Source organism: Rhinopithecus bieti, unplaced genomic scaffold (genome assembly GCF_001698545.2).
Source record: "Rhinopithecus bieti isolate Rb0 unplaced genomic scaffold, ASM169854v2 scaffold_35538, whole genome shotgun sequence".
NCBI lineage: Eukaryota > Metazoa > Chordata > Mammalia > Primates > Cercopithecidae > Rhinopithecus > Rhinopithecus bieti.
Genome location: NW_016815913.1, coordinates 3375673 through 3403379, shown reverse-complemented (window position 1 = coordinate 3403379; position 27707 = coordinate 3375673). Strand labels below are relative to the sequence as shown.

The 27707-nt window shown below is 38.5% G+C and overlaps 1 protein-coding gene across 1 annotated transcript in view; it reads right to left on the bottom strand.

Moving 5' to 3' along the window:
• The window catches only part of FREM2 (FRAS1 related extracellular matrix 2), a 199102-nt gene that overhangs the window by 101598 nt on the left and 69797 nt on the right, over positions 1-27707 (bottom strand). Inside the window, exons 3-4 of the mRNA XM_017854164.1 lie at positions 18427-18573; positions 13170-13400 (exon numbers count right to left, since the gene is read on the bottom strand). Coding sequence (XP_017709653.1) covers positions 13170-13400; positions 18427-18573 — 378 coding nt within the window. The remainder of the gene's footprint in view (positions 1-13169; positions 13401-18426; positions 18574-27707) is intronic.

Sequence of the window (27707 nt, the reverse complement as noted above, 5' to 3'; positions counted from 1 at the left end):
TAATAAAAATGGCATGATTAATTTGTTTTAAAAAATGCAGTTATCATGTAAAATAATAACAACCATTTAGTGCAATGGTTTGATGCTGTAAACCCCAAACAGATGCTCTGGCATTTGACTGGGAATCCGTATCACTGAGAGTCTCACACCCACACAGAAAACACTTCATGATTATTTTTAAAACAGTTAACTTTATGACTTTTAATGATTATGAAAGATTGCTGGAACAGTAGATACAGCCTTGGAGTTCCATGCTCTACCCTGCTTCACCCTGTGCTGTGCCCCAGGAGCTGACAAATGAGAACCACACCTAATGTTTCCCTTACATTCTGGCTCCTGGTTGGGTCAGTCAATGCGGAATACAGGAAGGAACTTGGAGGGTAAAAGCAGAGTGGGCCAGGTATTTATTCCCTTGGTTTCCCTCAGGGTTTCCAGAGCTGGCTGCACATCCTCCACAAAAGGTTATAGTGCCTGTGGAGGGCCTAGCTTGTTCTCTGGGCTCGGCTAGCCTCTCCTGTCCTGTGCCTAGATGTAGTGATAGGGCTGCTCTCATTAGTCTCAAAGCACTTTACCATGCCTAGGTGTTAACGGATCTTTGCCCTCTCCTTTCTAAAAGAATCATGTGATTCAATTCTTTTTAAATTACTCACTTTGTGTGTGCCATTTGTTTTCTCCCGAGGTTGTGATTGATCTACTAATTTTTAAAATGCTCCCATTTTAAGAAATCTGTGAATATAAGATTTTGTAGCTAATTATTTATTTATCAAATATTGATTGAGTGACATTGACTTGTCAGACACTGTGCAGGGGATACAGAAGTAACAAAATCCTTGGCCTCATGGGGTTTTTATTATAGTTGAGGGGTGGGGAGGAGGAAGAAAATAGTATATTAGGGGCAACAAATTACATGAATAAAATAAAATATGCTGAGGGTGACAGGGAAGGCTGTGGTTGGATATGGTGTGAGTAGAGGGGTCTAAGATACACAGGAAAGTCACCAAAAAAAAGTCTCTGGTAGAATTAGAATCTCATTGGAGCTGAGATTGGAAGGTAGTAATAAAATGTCCTATATGAACAACTTAAGATAATTTCAGGTAAATGGATGGACAAATGAAAAAGACCTCGGGGCAGGTTGTGCCAAGTGTGTACAAGGAACAGCCAGGAGGCCACTGTGCTTGAAGCAAATTGGGCAAGGAGGAGAGCCTAACATATAAGGCTAGAGAGGTAGTGAAGGGGTGGGTGGCGGGCAGGTCACATGAGCCCTTCGGGACTATTGGAAGATCTTTGGTTTTTACTCAGAGTAAGATATGGAAATAAACAAAGACCAGATGGGAAGAGAACAAGCAAATGCTGTTTATTCAGAGCTTGCTTCAGCAATGGAATCAGCCACTGTCACCTGTGTTTTGATAAAGACTCAAAGGCAGGCAGAGAAGCAGGAATGCCTAATAGTGGAAAAAAGGGAAGGCTTCAGGTGTGCCCTCATTGGAGGTTGTTGGCATGGGGAAGCTCTAATGGATTAAGTAGAAGTGGGGTATCCTATGGTTAGAGGTGCATATTTGGCTCTGTCTGGTTGTTCCAAAATTTGAAGTGGAGACAAAAATTAGGAAAGCCATCATCAGATCCTGACCACTGGGGACTGATTGCCAAAAAAGTTGTCTGGCTTTCCGGTTGCTGTAGGCTGTGCTGCAGAGTTGTATTTTAATGTGTGGTCTGGCATATGAGACTGAATGTGTCTCCCATATTCAGTCTCTCAATATGAAATCATAAGAAGGCTTTGGAGATGGGGGGAAGGGTTCCATAATCTGACATACTTTAAGAACATAAGCTGTGGCTGCTGTAAGATAAAGAGACACAAGGTCCAAGAGTTGAAGTAAAGAGCCTGATCCGGAGATTTTGCAACCATACAGGCAAGTGATCAGGGAAGCTTGGACCAGGCAGTGGCAGTGGGGGTGGAATGACAGGGCTGCATGACAGAATATAAAGGTTGAGCCATTTGAGTTTTCTGATGGACCAGGTGTGGTATGTGCAAGAAACAAGAATCAAGGATGACTCCAAGTTTTGTTATCTTAACCAACTGGAAAGATGAAATTGCTGTGTATAGAGGTGAGGAAGATGGTAGGAGAATCAGATTTAGAAGTGGAAATCCACAGTTCCACTTTGAACATATTAAAATTGAGGTTCTTTTTAAATATCCAAGCTGAGATGTCAAATTAGCCATTTGGGTATAGAATCACAGATGTCAGTGGAGAGGTCCGAATGGAAATCTAAACTGAACATGTTGATGGTATGTAGAGCCACGAGTCAGAATAAAATCACACAGGGGAGGATAACAGATAAATAAGAGAATGGATCTAGGGATTCACCATGGGGCACTCAGAAGTCAGGGAGATAAAGAAAACCGAGCGAATGAGGCTGAGAAAAAGTCCTAGCAATGAGGACAACCAGAGGAGTGTGGGCCCCGGAGGCTGGTTACAAAAAGCGTATCAAGGAAAGGGGAAGGATCAGTTGTTTCAAAAGCTGCTAACATGTCACATGAGTGAAGAACTGAGAAGGGATCATCAGATTTAGCAAATACATGTCACCAGAAGTTGGTTATTTTCACCAGAACTGTTCCAGTGAAGTAGAGGGTGAATAAAGCCTGAACAAGTAGGTTTAAGAGATGTGTGAGGACAGGAACAGGTGACACCAAGTATAGGCATTTATTTCAAGAAGTTTTGATGGCCGGGCGCGGTGGCTCAAGCCTGTAATCCCAGCACTTTGGGAGGCCGAGACGGGTGAATCACGAGGTCAGGAGATCGAGACCATCCCGGCTAACACGGTGAAACCCCGTCTCTACTAAAAAATACAAAAAACTAGCTGGGCGAGGTGGCAGGCGCCTGTAGTCCCAGCTACTCGGGAGGCTGAGGCAGGAGAATGGCATAAACTCGGGAGGCAGAGCTTGCAGTGAGCTGAGATCCGGCCACTGCACTCCAGCTCTGGGCGACAGAGCGAGACTCCGTCTCAAAAAAAAAAAAAAGAAGTTTTGCTTTAAATGGAGACAAGTGACATGGAGAGAAATGTCTACGGTGGTTTTTACTTTTTATTTTTTTTACTCGTGTATCAGCAATCTTGGTAGCTAGGGGCATCCTCACCATCACTCAGACATCAAAAATATGAACGCTTCACAGATTTGCTCGTCATCCTTGCACAGGGGCCGTGCTAACTCCAATTTCAGTATGTGACCTGCCCAAATGAGTACTTGTTTGTTTGTTTTTTAATATTCTTTTTTTTTTAATTTTACTTTAAGTTCTGGGATACATGCGTAGAATGTATAGGTTTGTTACACAGGTATACATGTGCCATGGTGGTTTGCTGCACCCATCAACCCGTCATTAGGTTTTAAGCCCCGCATGCATTACGTATTTGTCCTAACGATTTCCCTCCCCTTGCCCCCCACCCCCTAACAGGCCCCAGCGTGTGATGTTCCCCTCCCTGTGTCCATGTGTTCTCACTGTCCAACTCCCACTTATGAGTGAGAACATGCAGTCTTTGGTTTTCTGTTCCTGTGTTAGTTTGCTGAGAATGCTGATTTATTTTTAAGATGAGTTTTAGTAAGAGCAAGAATTACACCTATTATTATGAACTAAGGTTTTTACCAAATACAAAATTTCAGTGTAGAAATTATCATAAGACTTGAGTACAAATAATATACCAAGTATCACTGAAAATTCCAGTCAAATATTCAATTAGTTTCAGTGAGTTTGTTTTCATTAATTTATGGAAATGTGCTCTAGTATCACCTAGATTTTGGCAGTCATCAGGTCATGGACTCCGTGGCATTAGTATGAAATATTACATAAAGTTTGATTTATTAGGGTTTTTGTTAACTTTTATTTTTTTTTAAGTTCAGGGGTACAAGTGCAGGTTTGCTACATAGATAAATGTGTGCCATGATGCCTTGCTGGACAGATGTTAAGCCTAGTACCCATTGGTTATTTTTCCTGATCTTCTCCCTCTGCCCACCCTCCACCCTCTGAAAGGCCCAGCGTATGTTGTTTCCTGATATGTGTCCATCTATTCTCATCCTTTAGGGTTTGTTATGGGCTGAATGTTTGTGTTTGTCCTGTATTATATGTTGAAGCCCTAATCCCCAAGGCAGTGGTATTAGGAGATGCAGCCTTTGGGAGGTACTTTGGTGAGGTCATGAGGGTGGGGCCTTCAGGATGGGATTAGTGTCCTTATAAGAAGAGGAAGACAGAGGTATTTTTCTCTCCATGAGTATGCACCAAGGAAACGTCTTATGAAGACTCAGAGAGAAGGTAGCCATTTCCAAGCCAGAAAGAGGACCCTCACCAGGAAGCAAATCTACTGGCACCTCGGTCTTGGATTCTCCAGCCTCCATAACTGTGAGAAAGAAATGTCTGTGGTTTAAGCCACCCCAGTCTGTGGCATTTTGTTACAGCAGCCTGAGCTGACTAACACAGCATTGATTATTCATAATATTCATTCTATACTTCTAACCTATACTGGCCAGGGTTTTCTTTTCAAATAAGTTATTCAGAAGTGGTCCATGTATGGGATTTTAATTTAATAAGCTTTTTAAAGATTTAAAGCTCAAGCACCTGAGTTTTGATTCTTCCTATACCTTATGACCCACGCAGGTTTGATGAAACAAGCCAGGACTTCTTGCCAGTGCCAGTAAGTTTGAATTAGGAATAAAAAAGAAAAGCGAGTGTCTGGGCTGTGCCCTTCGCTCTGGAATTCACTCCTACAGTCAATCTGACAGAGAGTAAATAGGCCCAGTATCAAGTTTAGGTCTTCTGTTGACCTAACTTCTAACAGAAATATGTAGGCTGTGGGAAAAACTGGAGAAGGGTCATCACAGAGACAAAGAAAGGCTTCCCTGATAGACTTTTCAGTTAACTTTCCTTTCCAACTTCACATTATAAATACAATGGAAGTGTCTATGCAGACTGCTTTAAGTAAGCACAGCACTTTAAGTGCAAAATTCCTAAAAGTGGCATTTGTAGACTACCCTTCAAAATTATTAGTTAGTAGGCATAGAGTTCTTATTATTTGCTAAGCTCTATTCTAAACACTTCACATGACTGGCTAGTTTTATCCTTGCAACAACCTTTGAGGTAAGAATTATTATGACTCACTTGACCTCTGAGGCACACGGTGTTAAGTGAACAGTTGAAAGTTAGGTTGGTAGGTGGCGATGCTGAGGATTTCAACCCAGAAACTCCATGTCAGAGCCCACCCAGGCTCATAACCACTACACGCTACTGCCTAAGAGAAGACTGCGCAGGGTAGCTGGGAGTGGGAGCATCACTTACACCAGAGGAAAACAAAAGGTTAAATTGAGATGAAAAAGAGTGATACAAAGTATTGCTAAGGTAGAGAGATGGCCATTGCAGTAGAATCAGAAAAAAACGAAGTTAGAAATAAATATTTTGAGAATTCTTTTTTAAGATCCAGTATTTTCACAGAAATTATATATATATATGATTATATACATACACAATTATAAAAGTATGCATAATTTTATAATATATGTCCAATATGCATATTAATAAATCTTCACAAGTATGAAAAAGTATATAATGTATATAGTATATTAGTATGTATACAGACTATAATGTATGTATATCATAATACAAAAGTACACATGTCAAATCCCATTAACACACTGGATTGGAACTGCAGCTGTCTTTGCGAAGGTGTTCACTGAGAGACAAAGTATAAGGGCTACATTATAGAAATAGTCAACTCTCAAAGAAGAGAGATGACTGCAGGGTTGTCCTCTCAAATGTTAACAATGGCTACTCCCAAGGGGTAAGGTTGCAAATGACTTTTTGAAATTAAGGGAATAGACCTCTGTTGTTTTTTTTCTTTTTAGCAGTTTTAGATTCAGAGAGCAACAAATGGACAGTGCATATGGTTCTCATATATCCCTTCACTCCCTCTCATTTTCCACCATTATTAACATCTTGTATTTGTTTTTGACAATGAACATGTGTTACTTTTATACTTCCAGATCGATTTGATTACCCTTTATTTTGAAAGAAAGAGTAAAGTGGATGCATTCTTTATTAGTCCATGTGACTATACTGTAATGAGTACTGCAATTTGTAACTGCAGTTTTTATTTTTAGGTGTTGACTGTGCTACAGCATAGGCAAAACTGATTTCTGTTCTCAGACATAAAGTAGTTGTAGCTTCATTCGAAAGAGAATGTACATGTTGTCCCTTCTCTCAATTATATTCTACAGAGGATAAAAAAATAAACAGACTCTGCTAAATAATGATAGAACAAAGTATCTTCTAAAAATCTGCTATAATAGAACAAGAAAGGAAAAGAAAATAGAGTACATGGATGAAGGCATTGATTGTTCCTTGCCTTTAAGAAATTTGTCACATTCAAAAACAACTCAGAAGATATTCCAGATTCCAGTGCATTTTCAGGCCACTATGGTGCCCTCAGACTGGCCAACAAGTGGCACTGAATACAGCAGAGTCTGTCATTGATATATTTGAACTTGGACAGCTTTCTTATATTTCTATAGTCTGTTTGTTTTACTCTAAAACAGACATAGTAATACAGACTAATTTTCACAGAAGCTTGAAAAAGAAATACATCAAAGTAATGTAAACATACCCAAACCACATGATAAGAAGTGCTATGAGTTCACATCAAGATATCATGATGTCCAAAAGCTATCCTTTGGTACTATACAAATGTGTTGGTTAAAGTGAATCTTTGGGGTTGGGAGTGGTGGCTCATGCCTATAGTCCCAGCACTTTGGGAGGCCGAGGCAGGCAGATCACTTGAGGTCGGGAGTTTGAGACCAGCCTGGCCAACATGGTAAAACCCCGTTTCTACTAAAAATACAAAAATTAGCTGGGTATGGTGGTGCGCACCTGTAATCCCAGCTATTTGGGAGGCTGAGGCAGGAGAATCGCTTGAACTGGGGAGGTGGAGGCTGCAGTGAGCCAAGATTGTGCCACTGCACTCCAGCCTGGGTGACAGAGTGAGACTCTATCTCTAAATAAATAAGTAAATGAAGTGAATCTTTTGGTAATCTTCATTTGAATGATTAAATGTTTTTATTTTGTAAATGGAGAAACTTTCAGAAAGTTTTTCATGACTCAAGTTTTATTTTGCACCTTTTTTTCTTATCCACTACTCAGTGTCAGAAACGAAGTGCTACATTTTTACCAAGTGTTTGAAATTTTTTGTTTGCCTTAAGATGATGACCCATGCTTCACACTGATAGTTTTTTAAAAAATGTTTGACTCACTAAAGTTGAAGCTCTCACATGCCTGCTTTATCATTTCTCTGTCATCATCTGCAGTGTACTATCATTTCATTAATTCTGGATCTTGAATTTTGGCACATTCACCTAAAAATATCAGCTAGCCAGTGACCTCCTTATGTCAACATGGACAGTGTGTAGAATTTCAAAAATAAGAATGAATGTTTGGGTTTCATATTGTAGTCAGCCTATGTCATCTGAATTCTATCATATGAAATGGATTTGGCTCATTCAGAATACACATTTTTGCCTTTTCTTTGTACCCATAAATACTAGGTTTTTAACCTTTAATGTTAAGTTCTACATTCCTTTAAAAATGTGTTTATTCTCTATTAAATATTATATAGCATTAACCTGCCATGGGCCCACCAGAAATGATTACAGAGATCAAATATTTAATCTACTAGTTCCTGGCCATATTTTGGTACCATGGAAATGTCAGAAGGACTCAGTTTCTATCAGAAGTTGGCAGACATTTCAAGTGTACAAAGTAAATAATTACATACACTGTTACAGGCTCTAGATACCTTTGCTAAGTATTTGTATTCAAATACTTCTATATTTGAGGTTGTTTTCTCCCAATAAATGTACATAAAACTCCATTTACTCTGGCTAGAAATTACAAAGTCAAAAAATAATGGGATCTTTGTATAAAATAAGACGTTTTAGGTCTTGTATATTTTCCCTTAACAAAAATGGAAATGTTTCACATTAACTAATATCTACATGCTTTAAAGAGCAAGGAAAGATAGTGTAATTTCTGACAGCTAGGGAACTTAATACACGGAGTTTAAGAATCTCTATCTTAGAAGCCTTTCCTTCTCTCTCAAGACTGGATACTCCATAGATACTCCTTCTATGGGCTCTAGTTGCTCTTTTATGAGGGCACATAGCATTCTATATTGTTAATTGTAACAATCTAGGGGAATGCAATCACCTAATTACATGATTAACTTCAAGGGTTAGTATGCCTTCTTCTCTACTACCTAGATCCTAGCAGCATTCCTGGCATAGAGTAGATGTTTAATAAGCATTTGTCAAATATGCAGATACATTATGCAGGGGCTGAATTGGTCTTAATTATTTTCTTAGAATGCTTAGTTTTATTCACCTATATAATAAATTCGAGGCTTAATATATAATAGAAAGAGAAAAGAGAAGAGCATAAGAAGGGAAGAAATTACTTTGTTGTTTTCATACACAAGATAAGTAAAACAATGTCACGGTGATAAGTTCACTGATTAATTATGATTTGGGATATTACTTCTTTTCTAACCATGTAAAATGATAGAAGACTATAACTCAGGGAAAAGAAGAGCTCTAGAAGGGGAAACAATATATATATTTGAATATATATTGTTTAGTTTCATTATATTATATATATACATATATATACATATTTTAAATACTGCCTCTGGCACTTATTAGCTGGGTGACTTGGGGAAAGTAAATTCCTTGACCCTCAGAGATCTTTGTAAATTGATATATAAATCACAGAGTTATAAACATAAGGTTTAAATGAGATAAGTTTTCAAAGCTCTATTTCTCAGATTCCTCATCCAGAAAATGAGTTGTGTTTCACGAACTTTAAACCCTTCCCAGTTGGAACTTTCTATGTGCATATTAAAAGAAAGAAGAAGCTGTGTGTGGTGACTGATGCCTGTAATCTCAACATTTTGGGAGGCCAAGGAGGACCACTTGAGGCCAGGAATTCAAGACCAGCCTGGGCAACATAGTGAGACTCCTGTCTCTGCAAAAAAAATAACCAACTAAAAAAACAAAGAAACAAAACAAAACAAAGAAACACTTATCTGGGCATGGTGGTGTATACCTCTATTACTAGGTGCTTGGAAGGCTGAGGTGGGAGCATTGCTTGAGCCCAGGAGTTTGGGGATGCAGCGAGCTATGATAGTTCCACTGCACTTAAACCTGGGCAACAGAGTGAGATACTGTCTCGAACAAAAAGGGGGTGTGGGGAGACTGTAGAATCAATCTCAATGAGTGACTGAACTCACTCTTTACATGAGGGTCAGCTCTATTGATCGCAGAACCGTGGTTCCCAACCAGAGAGCCACAGACACTTGGAGGCATGGAGGCCAGGGGTGGGGTATTACAGTACATCTATGAGGGCACTGAGTATCGGACCAGGTTAAATAAATAATCAAGCATATAACTGTAGTGATACTTTTTCAGTGATGTAGATGCTGACGTATTAAATAAAATACATAGTCATTTAAAATCTTCACATATGTAACAACTATATAATTTTAAAAATATATGAATAGACGGCATTGGAAGAGCATAATTATAAAATGTGAGAAGCCAGGCATGGTGGCAAGAGCCTGTAATCCAGGCTACTTGGGAGGATGAGACAGGAGAATCGCTTGAACCCCGGAGGTGGAGGTTGCAGTGAGCCCAGATCGCGCCATTGCACTCCAGCCTGGGCAGCGAGAGTGAAACTCCATCCAAAAAAAAAAAAAAAGTTCTTTTTGTCATATAATTTTGGAACTAATGCTCTAAAACTTGCCAAATATAAAATTGAAAGCCTCCAGCTAATAAGTGCCAGAGGCCGTGTTTAAAATATATATATATATAAATATATAATAAAACTAAACAATATATATTCAAATATATATATATTGTTTCCCCCTCTAGAGCTCTTGTTTCCCCTGAGTTATGGTCTTCTGTCATTTTACATGGTTAGAAAAGAAGTAATTTCCCAAATCATAATTAATCAATGAACTTATCACCATGACATTGTTTTACTTATCTTGTATATGAAAACAAGTAAAATGCCTAAAATGGTTCATATGTCTACAAGGGACTGAATGAGAGAACACATAAAATGTGCTAAACACAGTCTCTATTGCATAGTAACTGCTCAATGGATTTCAGTCGTTACCATTATAAAGTATTGAGGAAAGCATAGACTTACATGTGTTTACATAAACTTGCTAATAAGTAAAACCAGTTCCCAGCCTAAAATAAAGCACAGTTGGTTATTCCCTCTTCTAAATTTCACAATACTGTTCATACCTTGTTTTATCACATCACATTCTGCTGTGACAAGTTAAAGGGCTCTCTTTCCCATCCCCTGTGGTCTTTGACAGCAGAGATTCTATGCTATTATCTTTGCATTCCCAATATATAGTGCTGAACCCAGCACAAATATGAGCTGCACAATTTTTTTTTTTTTTTTTTTTTTTTTTGTGAGGGAGTCTCGCTCTGTCGCCCAGGCTGGGGTGCAGTGGGCGGATCTCCGTTCACTGCAAGCTCTACCTCCCGGGTTCACGCCATTCTCCTGCCTCAGCCTCCCGAGTAGCTGGGATTACAGGCGCCCGCCACCTCGCCCGGCTAGTTTTTTGTATTTTTTTAGTAGTGACGGGGTTTCACCGTGTTCGCCAGGATGGTCTCGATCTCCTGACCTCGTGATCCGCCCGTCTCGGCCTCCCAAAGTGCTGGGATTACAGGCTTGAGCCACTGCGCCCGGCCGAGCTGCACAAATTTTTAATGCATGAAAACAAAACATCCTAACATGTCCTAGAATGAATATGTAGAGGGAGAGCTTGTAGGCATAATGGCTCCTGGGGCAGGTGAATTTATATGCAAAGAGCTGGAGAGACAGTACAAAAGGAAACAAAGTTTTTAAATGGTGGGGAAAGTGATCCTTTGTTAGGAAAAAAAATTACTCAATTTCTTAAAATGAAATCTAACATTAGATTTATGATATTAGAAATAAGAATATTTGCATTCTGCTTTATGTTTTATAGAACTCTTTCATAGGAATGCTGTAACATGATAATTATTACTTTTTCTGATTTTGTGCATTAGGAAACTTTATTAAAAGCTATTTTATTTTAGGTCGTACAACTTGAAATAGAGTTGGGAAGCAATGTCAGGTCTTACAGTTTCAAGACCAATGGTCTTCAACAAGGCACGGAGCATACCAAGCATTATGGAAGACTTGTCAGTTATCCAAGGATTATCATGACTTGAAATAAACAGGGCTGAATTTTATCTCCAAAATTCTGAAACAACTTAGATGATCAATACATGAAATGAAATTATGGCAAAGTTTCATTTGGTATAGCCTACACTAAGAAAAGATTATATAAGTGGGGGGCTGTGCATGTGGGGTGTGTGTATGTGTTTTGTTCGTTTTTAATATTCTACTGCTTAGATCTATCATGGGTGCTGAGCGTCACTCTGAGCTTATAAATAGGAAGGCAGAAACGAATTCAAGTGTCTTATTTCTTCAAGTAATATGGCAATTGTACTAGTTGGGAAATAAAATATCAAAAAATGGCTTCCAGTTTTAACTAATGAGTCAGTTTATATGTATTAAAGCTGACCTGGGCTTGTTTAAAAGAGAAAAGCTTTATTTTTCAAGCATACATGCAAAGTTCAAGACCAAAAGAAAGTTTAATTATTTATCTCTGGATAATGTAGATAAAATTAAGTAAATGCTAACTGTTCTTTAATGAAAATTACAAACATAATTGAACTTCATATTTAACTAAAGGCAGAGTTGTTAGTTAAACAAATGATGTCAGAGCTCCAATTTTCTTATTCATTTTCTTTAATTATGCTTAGTCGTTTAACACAGGGATTTCCACACAGGTCTCTATTTCACGGACTTTGTAGATTGTATCTTTGCAAACCATTTAAGAGTTTTCTGATTGACAAAATAAAGTAGGCTGGAAGTTTAAAAGAAAGTCATGTCTGGCTTCTGACAGGATATTAGCTTTAGATGTTTCTACAGGGTTTGTATAAATGCCAGCCCTCAGAAAGCTATTCAATCTTTTTTTCTTTTTCTTTTTTTTCTTTTTAAAATTTACTGACTAGATCAAGACAAGCCAGGACTGTAGAAGTATGACAGGGGGAAGAAAAAGGTCAAATTACACACAAAAGCATTAAGGTTCACTTTTACCAGCATCAGACAAGGTGTGCATTGACAAGAAAATGTAATCTGACAGAAATTAACAGCAATGATTCAAAACACTGTGTTCACTACAAAATGGGGGTGGATGGGGTGGGTATTATGCAACAAATGTGGAAACATATGGCCAAATAAAAATTTTTGGCTGGTAAATATATAAAGAAATCTTGAATAATTAAAAGTAATATGGGGAACACATTAATTCAAGAATGATCTCATACTCAAGCCATTTGTTTCAAAGATACATTAAGACATTTAAAGGACTCCAAAAAGTGATGAATTAATTTAAGAAAAATGACATGAGCAGTATTAAATGATAGACTTACAATAACAGGAAGAACATGTTGGTAATTCTATGGGTAGTTCATTTACTTGGAAAAATATAGCATCCCTGGCTGGGCACAGGGACTCATACCTGTAATCCCAGTGCTTTGGGAGGCTGAGTTGGGAGGATAGCTTGAGGCCAGAAGTTTGACACCAGCCTGGGCAACATAGTAAGACCCAGTCTTTATAGATGATTTTATATATATTATATATTATATAATAAAATTAAATATAAATATGTTAAATTAATTTTATATATATAATAAATATTTTCTGGTAATATGAAAATTGTAACTAGCTTGGAAAATATATAATAATTAATATTTATATATACACAAAATCTAGTATACAATTTTAATATAAATATATAAATATTTATATATTATACCATATTTTATATATATATATAGAGAGAGAGGGCATTCTTTCATTACTTTTAGTTTCCCTCTTCCTGTCAGCATATCTGAGAATAATGAATCATTAATCTAGAAGATTCTCTCTATGGAAATTTCAAACATTGAATTTAAAACTATAAGCTATACCCCTATAAGGTATTTTGTCATAGCAGCCCAACAGCAACAACATAAACCAGTTGACAATGGCTCTTACCATCTCCTGGATCAATGATCTCGACAGTGGCGACTGTGGGGAATTCCAAGGCAGCCAGCACAGGCTCTGAGAGGACCACCTGAAAGGTTTCAGACTGCTCATGCTCCCCATCACTCAGGATCCGCACTCGCCATGTGGCCCTGGTCTGGCCTGGGTTGAACTGCACTTGTTTCTGTGCTTTGCCCTTGAAGTCTCTGTCTTTTTCTGCAGTCCCATCTCTTGTGCCAATACCTTTACAGAAACATAATATCATTTTCTTAGTTTCATTTTCCCTTGGATTATTAAGATTTTCCTTGTTAACTTTTTGCATGTCATTTTATCCTGAAAAGCAAAGTTGATCCTGCTTTGACCTCATGAAATGGAAAACTGGGAATGGGTCTGATGATGAAAGTGTTTCACTGCAGGTGTTGGGTAGTTTGTGATTCTGTTCTGCTTTTGCCTCAATTACGGTTTTGCTATATATGCTTTGAGCTACATTTGGATTAGAACTTCTTGTCAAACAAGACCAAGTAAATATATATTCACATTGTACGATATCCTTACTCCTACAAGTTTATGCAATCTTAAAACTCTTCACATTTACTTTTGCATGTATTGCTGGATATTATAAAAAAAATTCTCTAACTATAAAATATAAGCCAATAAGAAACTCCTCCATGAAAGAATTCTCTGACTCACAATCTAAGTCATAAATGGTCAAGTGGAATAATAAAAAGTGATAGTATTCTCTAAGCACTTAATAGAACTAGGGTCCTTTAAAAAATGTAATTCAGTGTTTTTCAACATGGTCACTGACAATTTTTTCTTTCTGGAACACCCCAGAATTCCATGAAATTAAATAAACAGAATTGGAGAGCTAAATATATATGGTTATTATGAGCAGTATGCTTGGCTTACTCTGGTAGTTCATTCAAGGTCAATTTCAGTTAGCTGGGAAGGTTGAAGGATCTCTGGGTCTCTAACTACATTGCAAGATGATCTTCATTATTACCATGCCAGGTACCCGAACCATAGGGTACATTATCCAAAAGCAGTGAAAACATTTAATGTCATAGAAAAATTATAAAATGGCAATGGTACTTGGACTTTTGCATCCTTAAATACAGAACCAGAGCCTCTTAATGAGTCAAGTTAATACAATAATTTTCAAATATATTTCTCTAAACCTGGGCATTTTCAGAGAAGTTGGTAAGACAGACAGATGTAAAAGAGGGAAAAATAAGGCTGGGCATGGTGACTCAGGATTGTCATCCCAACAGTTTGGAAGGGCGAGGTGGGTGGATCACTTGAGCCTAGGAGTTCCAGACCATCCTGGGAAACATGGTGAAACCCCATCTCTACAAAAAAGACAAAAATTAGCTGGGTGTAGTGGCACATGCCTGTAGTCTTCGCTACTGGGGAGGCTGAGGTGGGAGGATCACCTGAGCCCTAGGAGGTCAAGACTGTAGTGAGTTGTGATTATGCCACTGTGCTCCAGCCTGGGTGAGTGAGACCCTGCTTCAAAAATTAAAAACACATGAATACATAAATAAATAAATAAAAGAGGGAAAAATAAAGTCTTGTGACTTAGATTTTTTGAATCTTGAAAATAAGTTATTTGGAAGATTTTGCATTTAATCAAAATTATATTTTAAAACAATTTCTTTTGTTTTCACACTAGAAATGAAACTGAACTAAATAAGATCCATTCAACCACAATATTCATTGAGTTCTTCTTCCATGCCAGCCTCTGTTCTGTGTGCTGGGGCTGTATCAGAGAACAAAACAGACAGAAGCCCTTGCCTTCATAATGCTTATATAAGAGTCATTTGAATATGTATCTATATATAGGAATATATCAATGACTGCTATTTTAATGTTAAAATGAAGATGAAAACAAAGATTTTATTAAAAATATTTCTGTCTTACAGATCTCAAAAAAATAACTGACATAAATATTGCATCATATTTTTCTTTTACAGTAGCAGGTAAAACACGATTTATTTAATGGCAAGAGAAAAAAAGGGCACAGAACCAGGAATTGCAGTGCTGCATATCTTGCTGAATACTGTAGACTTCCTGATAGCTCTCTGGTTCCTCATGCACACAGAGTTGGTTGTCAACACCTCTTGGATCTACTACAATTCACTGCCAAGATGCTGATGAAAGGAATCATTCTCTCTGAGGTTCCAGAACACATGCTGCTCACTGACCCATCTATCCCCAGTGGCATGACCAGCAAAAATCTGTTAGTCTGCCTCTGATAGCTACTGCTCACTTTTCTGTTTTGTTTTCTTTCATCAGCAATGCATTTCTTTTTTAGTTTCAAAAGGGAGTTAAAAATGAAAATTGAGTAAGTATGATACAAGGAATGTCTGCTAGTTCCAACTAGTCCTCTTTCCTACATGATAGTCAAGCCATCTAATATTAAATGAGTTGCAATACCATCTGATATTAAATGAGTTGCAATACCATATCCCAATTGTTGCTGCTAAAAACACCTATTTTTTTTACTTTTGTTATTAAATGAAACTACAATTGGATCTTTTCCTCTGACATAGAAAAATAACAAAGTGGTTAAACAGGGTATTTGTGGAATGAGAGAATAGATTTTATATCCCATTCCGGCCACAAAACAGTTGTGGGATTGCAGGCAAGTTATTAACTTATCTTAGTGAAGGATTTATGAAGCACTATGGTGCAGTGGTTAAAAACATGGTCCTTTTGCCAAATCTCAGCTCTGCCCCTTACTAGTTGGCTAACTTTGGACGTATCACAGCCTCTCTATTTTCTCGTCTCATGGTACGCTTCTCATGGAGCTGACCTAGGTAGGGTATTGGGAAGTAGGCCCAGCAAATAACCCAGTAAATATTAGCTATCATTGTTTCTTCATAGTTCACTACCTAACAAAGTTGCTGGTATATAATGAGTACTCAATAAAACATTTGTTGAGTCAGGGAATAAAGAGTTGATACAAGGTGTAAAAGAGATAGATAAAGTGCTTAAGGTACATATGAAGTACCTTGCCTTTAATAAATATTCAGTAACTGGTAGCATTAAGAGCTTTGAAATGCAAATACAAATGTGGAATACAAATACATATTTAGTTTATTAGTGATTTTAGTGGTTATAAAATGAATAATAATCTTTGAGAATATACATCTACATACAATATACATGTAATTCATGATTTCTTAGCTGTACTCAAGTGATACTCTGTCTTTTGCTATAATGCAATCTATCTCATTCTAAACGTCCATAAATAAAAGCAGAGGTTGTATGGGAACAGTTATAAGCAATGTATTCACTGTAGAACTTGTATGAGGCTACCCTTCATTTTAATCTGATTTCCATTCCAGGTCCTAGCATGAATTCTGTTACCATCTTCAATGACTGAGGATGTGGGCCACACACAGAAGGCTTCCCAACTTTCTGTCACCCCAGGTTACTAAGTAACCACGTGAAGTGAACCAAGAAAAGCCTATGAGTCTTTGTAGAACTGCTGGTATCCCCACATTCGTAGAAAATAATAGTTCATTGAAAAAATTACAACAAAAGAGCTCTTGTTTGACATTTTAGCATCCAGCTTAAGGAAAAGAGGCAGTGGAGGAAAAAAATGCAAAAAAAAAAAAAATTTGTAATCTTTTCTATTGTTAACTTTCCCAGTGCTATCCAGGGGCCTGTTGTGAGTGAAAAATTAAATAAACTCACCAGGAGTGGGAACTCAGGTAAAAAATAGATAAACCTATTCTTAATAATTGGTAAGGTGCTCTGTTTTTTAGTTATGATTTTCCCTATGATTTATTTGCTATATGTTCAGGTACAAAGCAGAGTTAAGACCAATTGCTTTCTGATGATAAGACGGGATATGCACATGTGCGCAGAAAATGGGTCCCTAAAAGAGAGCGCACTAAGAGCACTCAGAATATCCTAGGCTAAATACAAAGCATGAGAAGCACAGCCAGGTGGAGGCTCATGCACAATGAAGATGGAAGCAGAGGCTGAGGGTGAGGCTGTGGGGAGACCAGCCCCCCACCCCCGCAGCCAGAGCAACCTCAAAGACAGGGAAAGTGTCTTGTGAAAACCCGGTCTTCTGAAGTTAAGAGAAAAAAAAAGAATTTTTAAAGTGAGGGGTAATTAATATTCAGATTCAAAACATGTCAGGGGAAATCAAAAACAGTGGTGGGGTTTTGGCTGCAGCAAAAGTACAGCAGGGTGTGTGGGTGTTGGGGAGGGATGTTGGGGGTGGCAAGGATGTGTATTTCTGTGCATAGAGGTCTACTGTTTAAGGCTCTTGAAGTTCATGGACCCGGTAAAATTTCAAAATAGTCATTTGGAGACAACTATAGGTTTACTAACTTTTTACTTTGCCAACATTTTCCTAGATTCCTACCTTAGTTGATAATCTCACTCATTGAAATCTTTTTTTTTTTTTTTTTTTTTTTTTTTTTGAGATGGAGTCTCGCTCTGTCGCCCAGGCTGGAGCACTGCAAGCTCCGCCTCCCGGGTTTACGCCATTCTCCTGCCTCAGTCTCCCGAGAATCTGGGACCACAGGAGCCCATCACCACGCCCTGCTGGTTTTTTGTATTTTTTTTTTTAGTAGAGACGGGGTTTCACCGTGTTAGCCAGGAGAAATCTTTTTTTATCCCATGCAAATTCCATTGGCCTAGATGTCTATAAAATATATGGTACCAAAACCAATATAATTGCTTCAGGTGCTGCCATTTTTATCAACATATTAAATATTTTATGCCAACCATATTGCTGCTTAAAAGTACCAATATACTGCCAACTTTATTTTATGCTTCTATGAAAATCAAATATGAACTTGGAGTTGAAAAAAGTTTCATTTGTTTGCTTTTCACTCTCAATTTTATTTAGACGAAGTAAAGCAGAGGAAAATGATTAGTATTTAACGATTTACTGCTGGTTACAAAGAAAGGTCACGACACTCATGTTTCAGAAGACTTTTTATCTCATGGGTAAATTACAGATTTGCCTAAGCTCATTCTAAGATCCAGTGACATTTATTTTATTTCATAACTTTTGTTCCTGCCGATTTTATATCAGAAAAGATCATATGTACATAGAAGGCTTGAAGAGATAAGTACTTTAACACAAACCTGTTGCTTGTTTCTTTAGCAGTTAGAGAACTTTTAAATCTTTAAGCTTGAAAACTCGATCAGTGAACTAAACTGATATTTTAATCACTGTAGAAGAATTATAAACGTTTGCTAGAAAATAAAATTTGAGACAGAAACAAAAAATTAAACTTACTTATAAAAGAAGTTTCTCCCAAGTAGCCTCTACGTTTAAGAACAACATCTAGAAATTTGGAGTCCTCATTGATCAGGTAATATTCCTTTTCAAAGGAGATCCATGCCCAATTCAGACGAAAATGCTGGTTGGTTACCTTGTTTCCACCTTGAAAATAAAAAAATTAAAGCCATAAATTAGTGCTTTCTTGAATGAGTGATCTTAAAAATTCCACAGATTAATGAAGCAACATTAACAATCAATACAGCTACTTAGTTTGATGCACAACCCTGGAATATGTACATGGAAATACAGCTTACAGTTTAGGGACTGTTACACATAAATTCTATCGCTGACACAATTCTTCACAAATTCCTTGATGTTTTAGGAGGGGAAGTAGGTAATGGGTAGGAAGTGCACAACTACCAGAGGCTGTTTAGTTTAATCCTAAAACTAAACATCCAACTTGCAGGATAACTCACTTCCCACAAGGTGCCGCTGGAAAGCAACTTTTCTAATCAGAAGGCTGCAAGGTTCCTTTGTGATGTTCTAAAAAAACACACACTTCACAAATACCTTTTTCTGGTTCACGGAGCAATTGGGTGGAAGGTTTTAATTATAACCACCTAAGGAAAAACAAATATCCCTTCTCCGCCTCCCTTCCCCGCTATATTCCACTCCATTCCTTAGAGCAAACAGACAGTTCTTTTCATTGACTGCCATTCCACTCTGAAGATAAGGTTTTCCCCTCCCATCTTCCCACCAAAATGGAGCTGGCTGCCTATCAGGAGAAAATAAACCTTGTGTGTGATCTCTCTAATGTGAAAGCGACTACGTTGGCTAAATGAAAGGAAAAATAGTTATCAGCTGATAGATCACTCTGCACGCATCCCTCTACTTCTTTTGATCTACACCAAAATATTTCAGAGTAAGGTGAGGTTTACAAACAAAGGCATCAGTAATGCCTTTTAAGTCTTTCTGAAAGAGGCTGTGAAAAAAAAAAAAAAAGCCCAAGTAACAAACACAGCTAGAGGCACAATTTTCATTCTAGTTTCTTCTCTTTACAGTTCACAAAGAGCTTCACTACAGAAAAGGAAATGAAAGAGGAAAATCTCAAAACTTTAATAGATGCCAAAAAAGTCTACACAAGGGAAAACGTTGAGTGAAGACATGAAAATATGTACATCTTTGCTCGAACTTTTAAAAACTAAAAACTGTAGCAACTTTGAGCTATCAAAGTAACGTGTACTAAAGATGAAAGAGAATACACCATACAACTGCGATTATGTAGGGAAATTGTTTTCTTGTTTACTGTTGTTTGACTTTCAAATTAGCACAAGCCTTCTGGACAGCTATGTGCCAATGTGTGCAAGGGGCAAAAAGATGGTTATATCATTCAATCTTGTAGCTCCTTCTGTGGGATTTTTGCTTTAAAAGAAGCAGAAATGTATTTGCAAGGAACTATTCATTGCAATATTTTCTATAATAACCCCAAACCTTAAAAACCATCTTATAGTATATCAAATCAACAAAATGTGATTCAACTCCTAAACAATAAATATTGTTGGAACACCGAAAATACTTAAAAACACCACAACAAATCGTACTGATGCTGTGAACGTAGCTTCGTAAAATGAGGCATGACACAGGTGTAGCTGCTTGGTGTTTTAAATGATGGGATTATGGACTTTCCTATTTTTAGTTAATTTATCAACTATAAAATATAAACAGATTGGGGCCGGGCATGGTGGCTCACGCCTGTAATCCCAGCACTTTGGGAGGCTGAGGTGGGTGGATCACCTGAGGTCGGGAGTTCGAGACCAGGCTGACCAACATGGAGAAACCCCGTCTCTACTAAAAATGCGAAACTAGCCAGGCATGGTGGTGCATGCCTGTAATCCCAGCTGCTTGGAGAGGCTGAGGCAGGAGAATCGCTTGTACCCGGGAGGCGGAGGTTGGGTGATCCGAGATCTCACTATTGCACTCTAGCTTGGGCAACAAGAGTGAAACTCTGTCTCAAAAAAAAAAAAAAAAAAAAAAAAAAAAAGTTTGGAGAGCAGGAATTTTGTGTAAGTTTGCCAGTTTAACAAGGAAACTCATTCCACATTTTGCCCTGATGAAACTTACTACGCCTAATGTCTGCCGCACCCTGAGTGCTGTTCTGGAGAGGAGAAGCCATGGGCTAGGAAGCTCCTCAGAACTGGCATCCAAGGCCCACCTACATCACTTTTAGCTGCTGTCTGACTCTGACCAAGTTACTTCTCTAGATCTCTCTGTTTCCTTTTCTGGAGAGTCAAGTGAGGGTGATGCTAATTAGCACCTGTGATTTCTTCGAAGCCTGGCTCAGATAACTCATATACACACACAGTACTCTGAGATCAATAGTATCATTCAACAAATGCAAGCTCCCTCTGCCCTGCCGCACCATGCACGCCCAAGCCCACCCTGCAGGCCCACTGCTGGACTACTATTCGTCTGTCTGACACCCACCTGTGCTCATTTCTCCTTTGCCCCGCCTCTTGCCTACAGTGTTGCCCACATCAAGTGGACTTTTCTTTCTTTTTTTTTTTTTTTTTTTTTTTGAGACGGAGTCTTGCTCTGTCACCCGGGCTGGAGTGCAGTGGCCGGATCTCAGCTCACTGCGAGCTCCGCCTCCCGGGTTCCCGCCATTCTCCTGCCTCAGCCTCCCGAGTAGCTGGGACTACAGGCGCCCGCCACCTCGCCCGGCTAGTTTTTTGTATTTTTTAGTAGAGACGGGTTTCACCGTGTTAGCCAGGATGGTCTCGATCTCCTGACCTCGTGATCCGCCCGTCTCGGCCTCCCAAAGTGCTGGGATTACAGGCTTGAGCCACCGCGCCCGGCCCAAGTGGACTTTTCTTTGCAGATTTCCAGGTTCATCCTGACCTACCCTGATTGTTCCCCTTGCGCTCTAATCTGCCCACTTGGAGGTCAAGCCAAGATTCTTGCAGCTCCTGGGATGTGCCACCCTCACTCTTTCCCTCACCCCTGTCCTCTTGCCTAACATGAGGACCGCTATTCTTCCTTGGCTGACACTTCCCACTCCTTATCGCTGCTCTATCTCCCTCCTGTGTGAAGCAGCTGCAGCTGCTCCAGCCCTCTCATCTCTTTGTGATTCTGCGGCTGTTCTCTTATTGATTACTCTGTATAGTTGTGCACTTTAGTGGGTATCCTCTCATATTTAATTGTATTAATTTACTAATTGTACTAAATTGCACTAATTTACATCAGTAATTGAGAGTACCCCTTCTTTCATTATTGCCAATACTTGTTCTCATTGTTTTTAAAAATATTTTTAAGAATTATTGTGTTTATGTTTCATTACTTGGAACATCATCTAGAAAGTAATAGAAAAGATAGAATAATATGCAATTGATTAAATTAGTACATAAAACAGCTCTGATTTCAAAACAAATTATTAGATGAAAACACCTTTATGCCACACTCCTGTCCACTTTAAATTGCGGTCCCAGCAAGCCTAGGTTTCATTCCAAACTTCTTGTCATGCTCTCCCAAGGCTTTTCTTGTCCATTCTAACACCCATATCTTCACATCCCATCCCTTCCCCCTAAAGAGAAATATCCAGCCTCTCACATCCAACCTCTCACTCTTTTCTGGACAAAGGTGGCTGTTTTTGTATGTGCTATGTCTTCTGCTCAGGGCATCCTCAGTTTTCCTACTCTCCCTGGGAATCCCTATTCCTCTACCTTTTAACAATTCTTAGCTAATTTGAAGATTTGATTCTAACCCTTTCCTGAGATATTCCAGAAAATATCATTCTCTTCTAAATATGGCACATTTTAAGAGTATCGAGTCGATGAGGGCTTCTCTCTTCAGTTTTTATAAAACAGCAAGCCTAATGCAAACTTCAGCACTGTCTACCCCTTTATTCTGATGAATTTTTCTCTACAGTACTTTCCAAAATCTTATATCCTACATATATTTACTTTTTTTTTTTTTTTTTTTTTTTTTTTTTTTTTGTCATTTTCTGTGTTCTGCCACTGCAACACGTGATCCAGGAGGTCAGGGAGCTCATTTTACTTATTGTTAGAAAAATGCCTATTGCATCAATTAGAAACTCTAATGTCTTGGTTGAAAGTTCTGTGGTCCTTCATTTATTGAGCAATATAAATTTTCTATGTAAATATAACATAAATTTTCTATGTAAATGTAACATAAACAGTAATTGGTTTAATGACACCCTTTCTAAACTGTTGCATACTTCTTGAAAGACTTTAAGTGATACATAAATGTGAATTATTGGAATTTGTATTTCTCTAAATGACACTTTCAGGGATTATTGATGACTAATGGGCTATTTAACCCTTCCATTCCCTTTGTGGATGGTTTTAGAGATACCTAATTTCGTCTCTACTTAAACATCTGTAAAAATTATTTCCAGGTTTGTGCCTATGTTCTGAAAGGACGAAGGTGCCAGGTTGCTGGTTAGTCAGAGGTTTTGAATGACACGTAGCTGAACAGTTTGCTAGTATTTCATATGTACAACCACCACCTTGAGATTATATTTCAAAATACAATGCAGAAAAAATATAAAGAAGCTTTGATTTGTAAGAAAGGGAGATGGTCCAAAGTAACTATTATAGAAAATTCAGAATTCCCACTAAAACTGGGATTTTAAACCAGAGCATATAAATTAAATAGATATTTAACTAGAAAATATGAAGTCTATAAAGCTTAACCCTGAATGGAATTAAATACTACATAACTCTTCTGAACCTTACACATGTGAATCAGATTTGGTTTCAGAATTCATAAAAGCTTAGGTACTCACTTCTTATGCAGGAGGGATATAGAGATTTGAGGAACCAAGCTGTAACTTATTGTAACTCCCTTTACTAAAACTGTGACCTTGTATAAATGAACTCTGTATTTTATTGAAAGAATAGAAAGATACTTTATTTACTAATTTGTTACCTATCACGTAAACTCCTCTAAAACCTCAATTAATGGAAATAATAAACGTTGACACTTAAACAAAAGCTACAGCTTACTGAATGTGAAATTATAGATGAAGTTAAATAATGTTAAAACTGACAAATTTTACTTAAACAAAATTCGTTGCCTTTCTAAAATAGATGTTATCATTTATGATGCACAAGGAGCTAGTCTCAGCACCTCATTGGAAAAAAATTAAAGTCCATGACTCATGTCATAAATCCACACAACAGGTGCCTGACAGCTGATAACCACACTCCCAAATGCTCTGTCTTCAAATCCTGACACCAAAGCCATTAAGGTTTTGATGAAAAGACCTCTTTTGAACTTATCCAGCTGGTCTTCAGATTTCTTCATTTTCTTCAATTCCAACTCAGTAGTTTTTCTTTTTTTAGAATAACAAAGAATACCAAACTCCAATTAGCCCTCCCTAAAAGCTCAGGGCTGCCTGATCTCTCTAAAGACAAAGCATTTAATCTTCAATAATATGAAACTAGTGCCACAATTTTGACTTGTATTTGATAAAGGGGACATGTCCATTTAGCTTTGACAACAAATTTCTTCTTGGAGAATCGTTACAAATAGAAAATATTGTTAGTAATTTCTAGCTTGGTAAAATCTCATTTGCCCAGAATAAAGTTCAGCTTCAAAGCTGAACTGAAAAGCAACTATACAGAAATTTTTAAAAGCTGGATGTAGTCCTTTAAATCAACAATAGATATAGATATTTATATGAGAAAAGATTAAGATAATAATACTATTACCTACTTTATTGGGGAAATTAGATCATTTGATTTTCGTTATTGTCTTAGAGACATGGTCTCCCTCTGCTGACCAGGCTGGAAGGCAGTGACACTGTCACAGCTCTCTGCAGCCTCAAACTCCTGGGCTCAAGTGATCCTCCTACCTCAGGCCCCTGAGTAGTTGGGACTATAGGTGCAAGCCACTGCACTGGGCAGATAATTTGATTTTTAAGCAGATTTTTAAGAAGTCTTGTTCTCTTAGACAGTAAGGACAGTGATTAGCAAACATGCAGCTACCATCCGAATCAATGCTAGTAATTATGGTGCAAATCTAAAATCAAAGTTAAAATAAGGGATTAATTTCATTGCCATTTCTGTGATAGGATGATCTTCTCTTGAAATTTGCACTGCCTTAGAATCTTCCATAGGAGAATCTCCTTGAGCTTGTGGAATCCTGTTCTCTGGCCCCTAAAGTCAGACTGACTTCACTCTTTGCAGAAAACCACCTGGTGCAGAGCTGAAGCCGACTTGGCTCTTCCCCTGCCCCCAGGGGCTGGCATTCAACTGCAGGAGATGGCACAGGCACCTAGATAATGTGCACAAACTAGAGCCTGGCAAATGCTGTGAGAGGCACTGATAATGAGCTGTGGGAGTTCACAAGAGTGAGGGATTACTGTAGCCTGTGGGGATCAAAGACAAATTCGTGGAAGAGATAGTGTTTAAATGGGGGCTTAAGTACAGGGTGGTATTTAGACATTTAGAGAGATGGAGGGGAAGGCGTTCCTGGAAGATTAGGTATAAGAAGAGAGATAAGAAATCCGGTGGAAAAAAAAAGGAACTTCAAAGAATTCAATGTGGTAGGCACTCAGGGCATTTACTAAATATTTATTTCCTTCTCCTCCTATTTAAGAGATTGGATATTAGAGACAAAGAAGGCGAGGTCAAGATACATCTGCAGCCCACCCTGGATCATTGAGAGGTGACTCAGGCACCGAGGGATGACAAGCTTTAGACTACTTGATAATTTCAATATTGATTAGTCCAATAGTAAGGTATTCAAGAATTGCTGCTTATGATAATTGTTATATCGTTTTCTCCCTTCCTTCTGAACACTCCCTCCTCACCATTTCCATTGCCTAACACATTCTGAAAACAAGGCAGCACAGCATAGGGGTCAGATCCACAAAGAAATATGGAGATTTGGTAGAGAAATGTAGAGAAAGAGGAATGGGGCCGGGTGTGGTGGCTGGCACCTGTAATCCCAGCACTTTGGGAGGCCTAGGAAGGCAGATCACCTGAGGTTGGGAGTTTGAGAGCCTGAACAGCATGGTGAAACCCTGTCTCTACTAAAAATACAAAAGTTAGCCGGGCTTGGTGGCAGGTGTAATCCCAGCTACTCAGGAAGTTGAGACAGGAGAATTGCTTGAACTTGGGAGGTGGAGGTTGCAGTGAGCCAAGATCACGCCACTGCAATCCAGATTGGGCAACACAGCGAGACACCATCTCAAAAAAAAAAAAAAAAAAAAAAAAAGAGGAGTGGCATGACAAAGACCCAGGAGGTAGAGGGAAGCAGGCACAGCACCACGACACACGTTGGTTTCCATTGGACACACACGGCTTGTAGTGATCTTTTGGGCCATTTTTAGGATAGGCATGTACAAACACAAAAGAATAAATGGAGCTATGATATCTTAGAAACTGTCACACAAACTACACTGAACTGAGATCAAGTATGGATTATTTCATACTCTACTCAATATTCTTCCATAGACAGATAAGAAATGGCCAGACTACATGGAGGTGGAGATGGAGGCTGACAAATATATCAACGTTCACCTTACAAGCCATGAGTATCACAATCCACATTACTATGTGTAATTTTGTTCCTGAGGACACAATATGGTTACATATATACCCACCCTAGGTATATAATGTGGGTATATAATGGGTATTTGCACACAAGTTTCCAAAGACTGAAATTCCTATTCATCTACTATGCAAAAGACTAATATATGGTTGATTCTCATTATTCCTGGATTCCATATTTACAAATTACTCTACTCATGAAAATGTATCTTAGCCCCCAGATTAATACATGTGGTACTTTTGTGATCATTCTCAGACATGTGCAGAGGGGCATCAAAAAATTCTCATCACCTGACACTCGGTGCTTTCCTGTTTCAGCTCTCATGCTGTAAAGAAGTATCCTTTTCACAGTTTTTTTTTAGTGCCACATTTTCTATATTTTTGTGTTTTTCATTGGTGATTTTGCTATTTTTAAAAATGGTCCCCAACCGGCCAGGCACAGTGGTTCACGCCGGTAATCCCAGCACTTTGGGAGGCCGAGGCGGGGGGATCACCTGAGGTCAGGAGTTTGAGACCAGCCTGGCCAACATGGTGCAACCCTGTCTCTACTAAAAATATACACACAAAAAAATATTAGCCGGGCATGGTGGCACATGCCTGTTGTCCCAGCTACTTGGGAGGCAGAGACACGAGAATAGCTTGAACCTGGGAGGCAGAGGTTGCGGTGATCCAAGATCATGCCACTCTATCCTGGTCGAGAGAGTGATACTCTGTCTCAAAAAAAAAAAAAAAAAAAAAGGCCCCAACCATAGTGCTAAAGTACTGTCTGGTGTTCCTAAGAACAAGAAGGCTGTGATGGGCCTCACAAAGAAAAGTTGTGTGCTAGATAAGTTCTGTTCGGGCTGTGAGTGCCGTGTTAATGAATCAACAACATATATCTAATAAGGTGTCTTTAAATAGAAACACACATAAAACAAGGTTACAATTGATTGGTTGATGAAATGTGACCAGAGGCCCATAGAAACCTAATCCTGTATTTCCCCTAGGAGCAATGCTTCAGTATTTGCCAATTCAGTATTCACTGTGATTTTACAGAAACCTAACTATGCTGAATAATTAAAATCAACTGTATTTATTCCGTAAAAGTCACAATAGGTTATTCTTTGGGGACACACAAAAAAAAGGAGCACAGAAGCAGAAAAATGTTTACCCCACATACATTTTATCTCCCTTTAATCAATCCCTTTTCTGGCATATGCTCAGGAGTGTGAATTGAAAGGAACCCTCACTGCATGCTCAGATGGGCAGCTCTGGCCTTCCTCCAGCCTCTGTCCCTGGCCACAACAATACTAGGATGTAGACACAGCTGTGGCTTGGGAGTGAAGGGTGTACTGGCTCCTGCATGGCTACCTGCTGTAATTTGAGGGTATACAAAGAAAATTTGTAGGATTGTTGTTAGCCTATAGGAAAGTGATATACACGGGATGAATTCTAATGAAGAATCACTCCTAATCCTACTAGAGAATTTTAGGATAATTCATTCTAGGATCTCGGTTTAAGCAACAGCCCCCATCTGGGGTTCCCGTCTTCTTATGCTTAGATGGGAAACTGGAGTGACAGACCTCATGGAAGCTGATTTTCTCGGGCTATAAAGGAGCCTGTGGAGAGAGAACTTGTGGTAATGAAAATGGATGTCAGGCAAAACAATGGACTCTATACAAAAGTTTAATCATCTGAGTGTAGGGATTCAAAATGTAGTGTAAGTTTTCTCATCTCTAA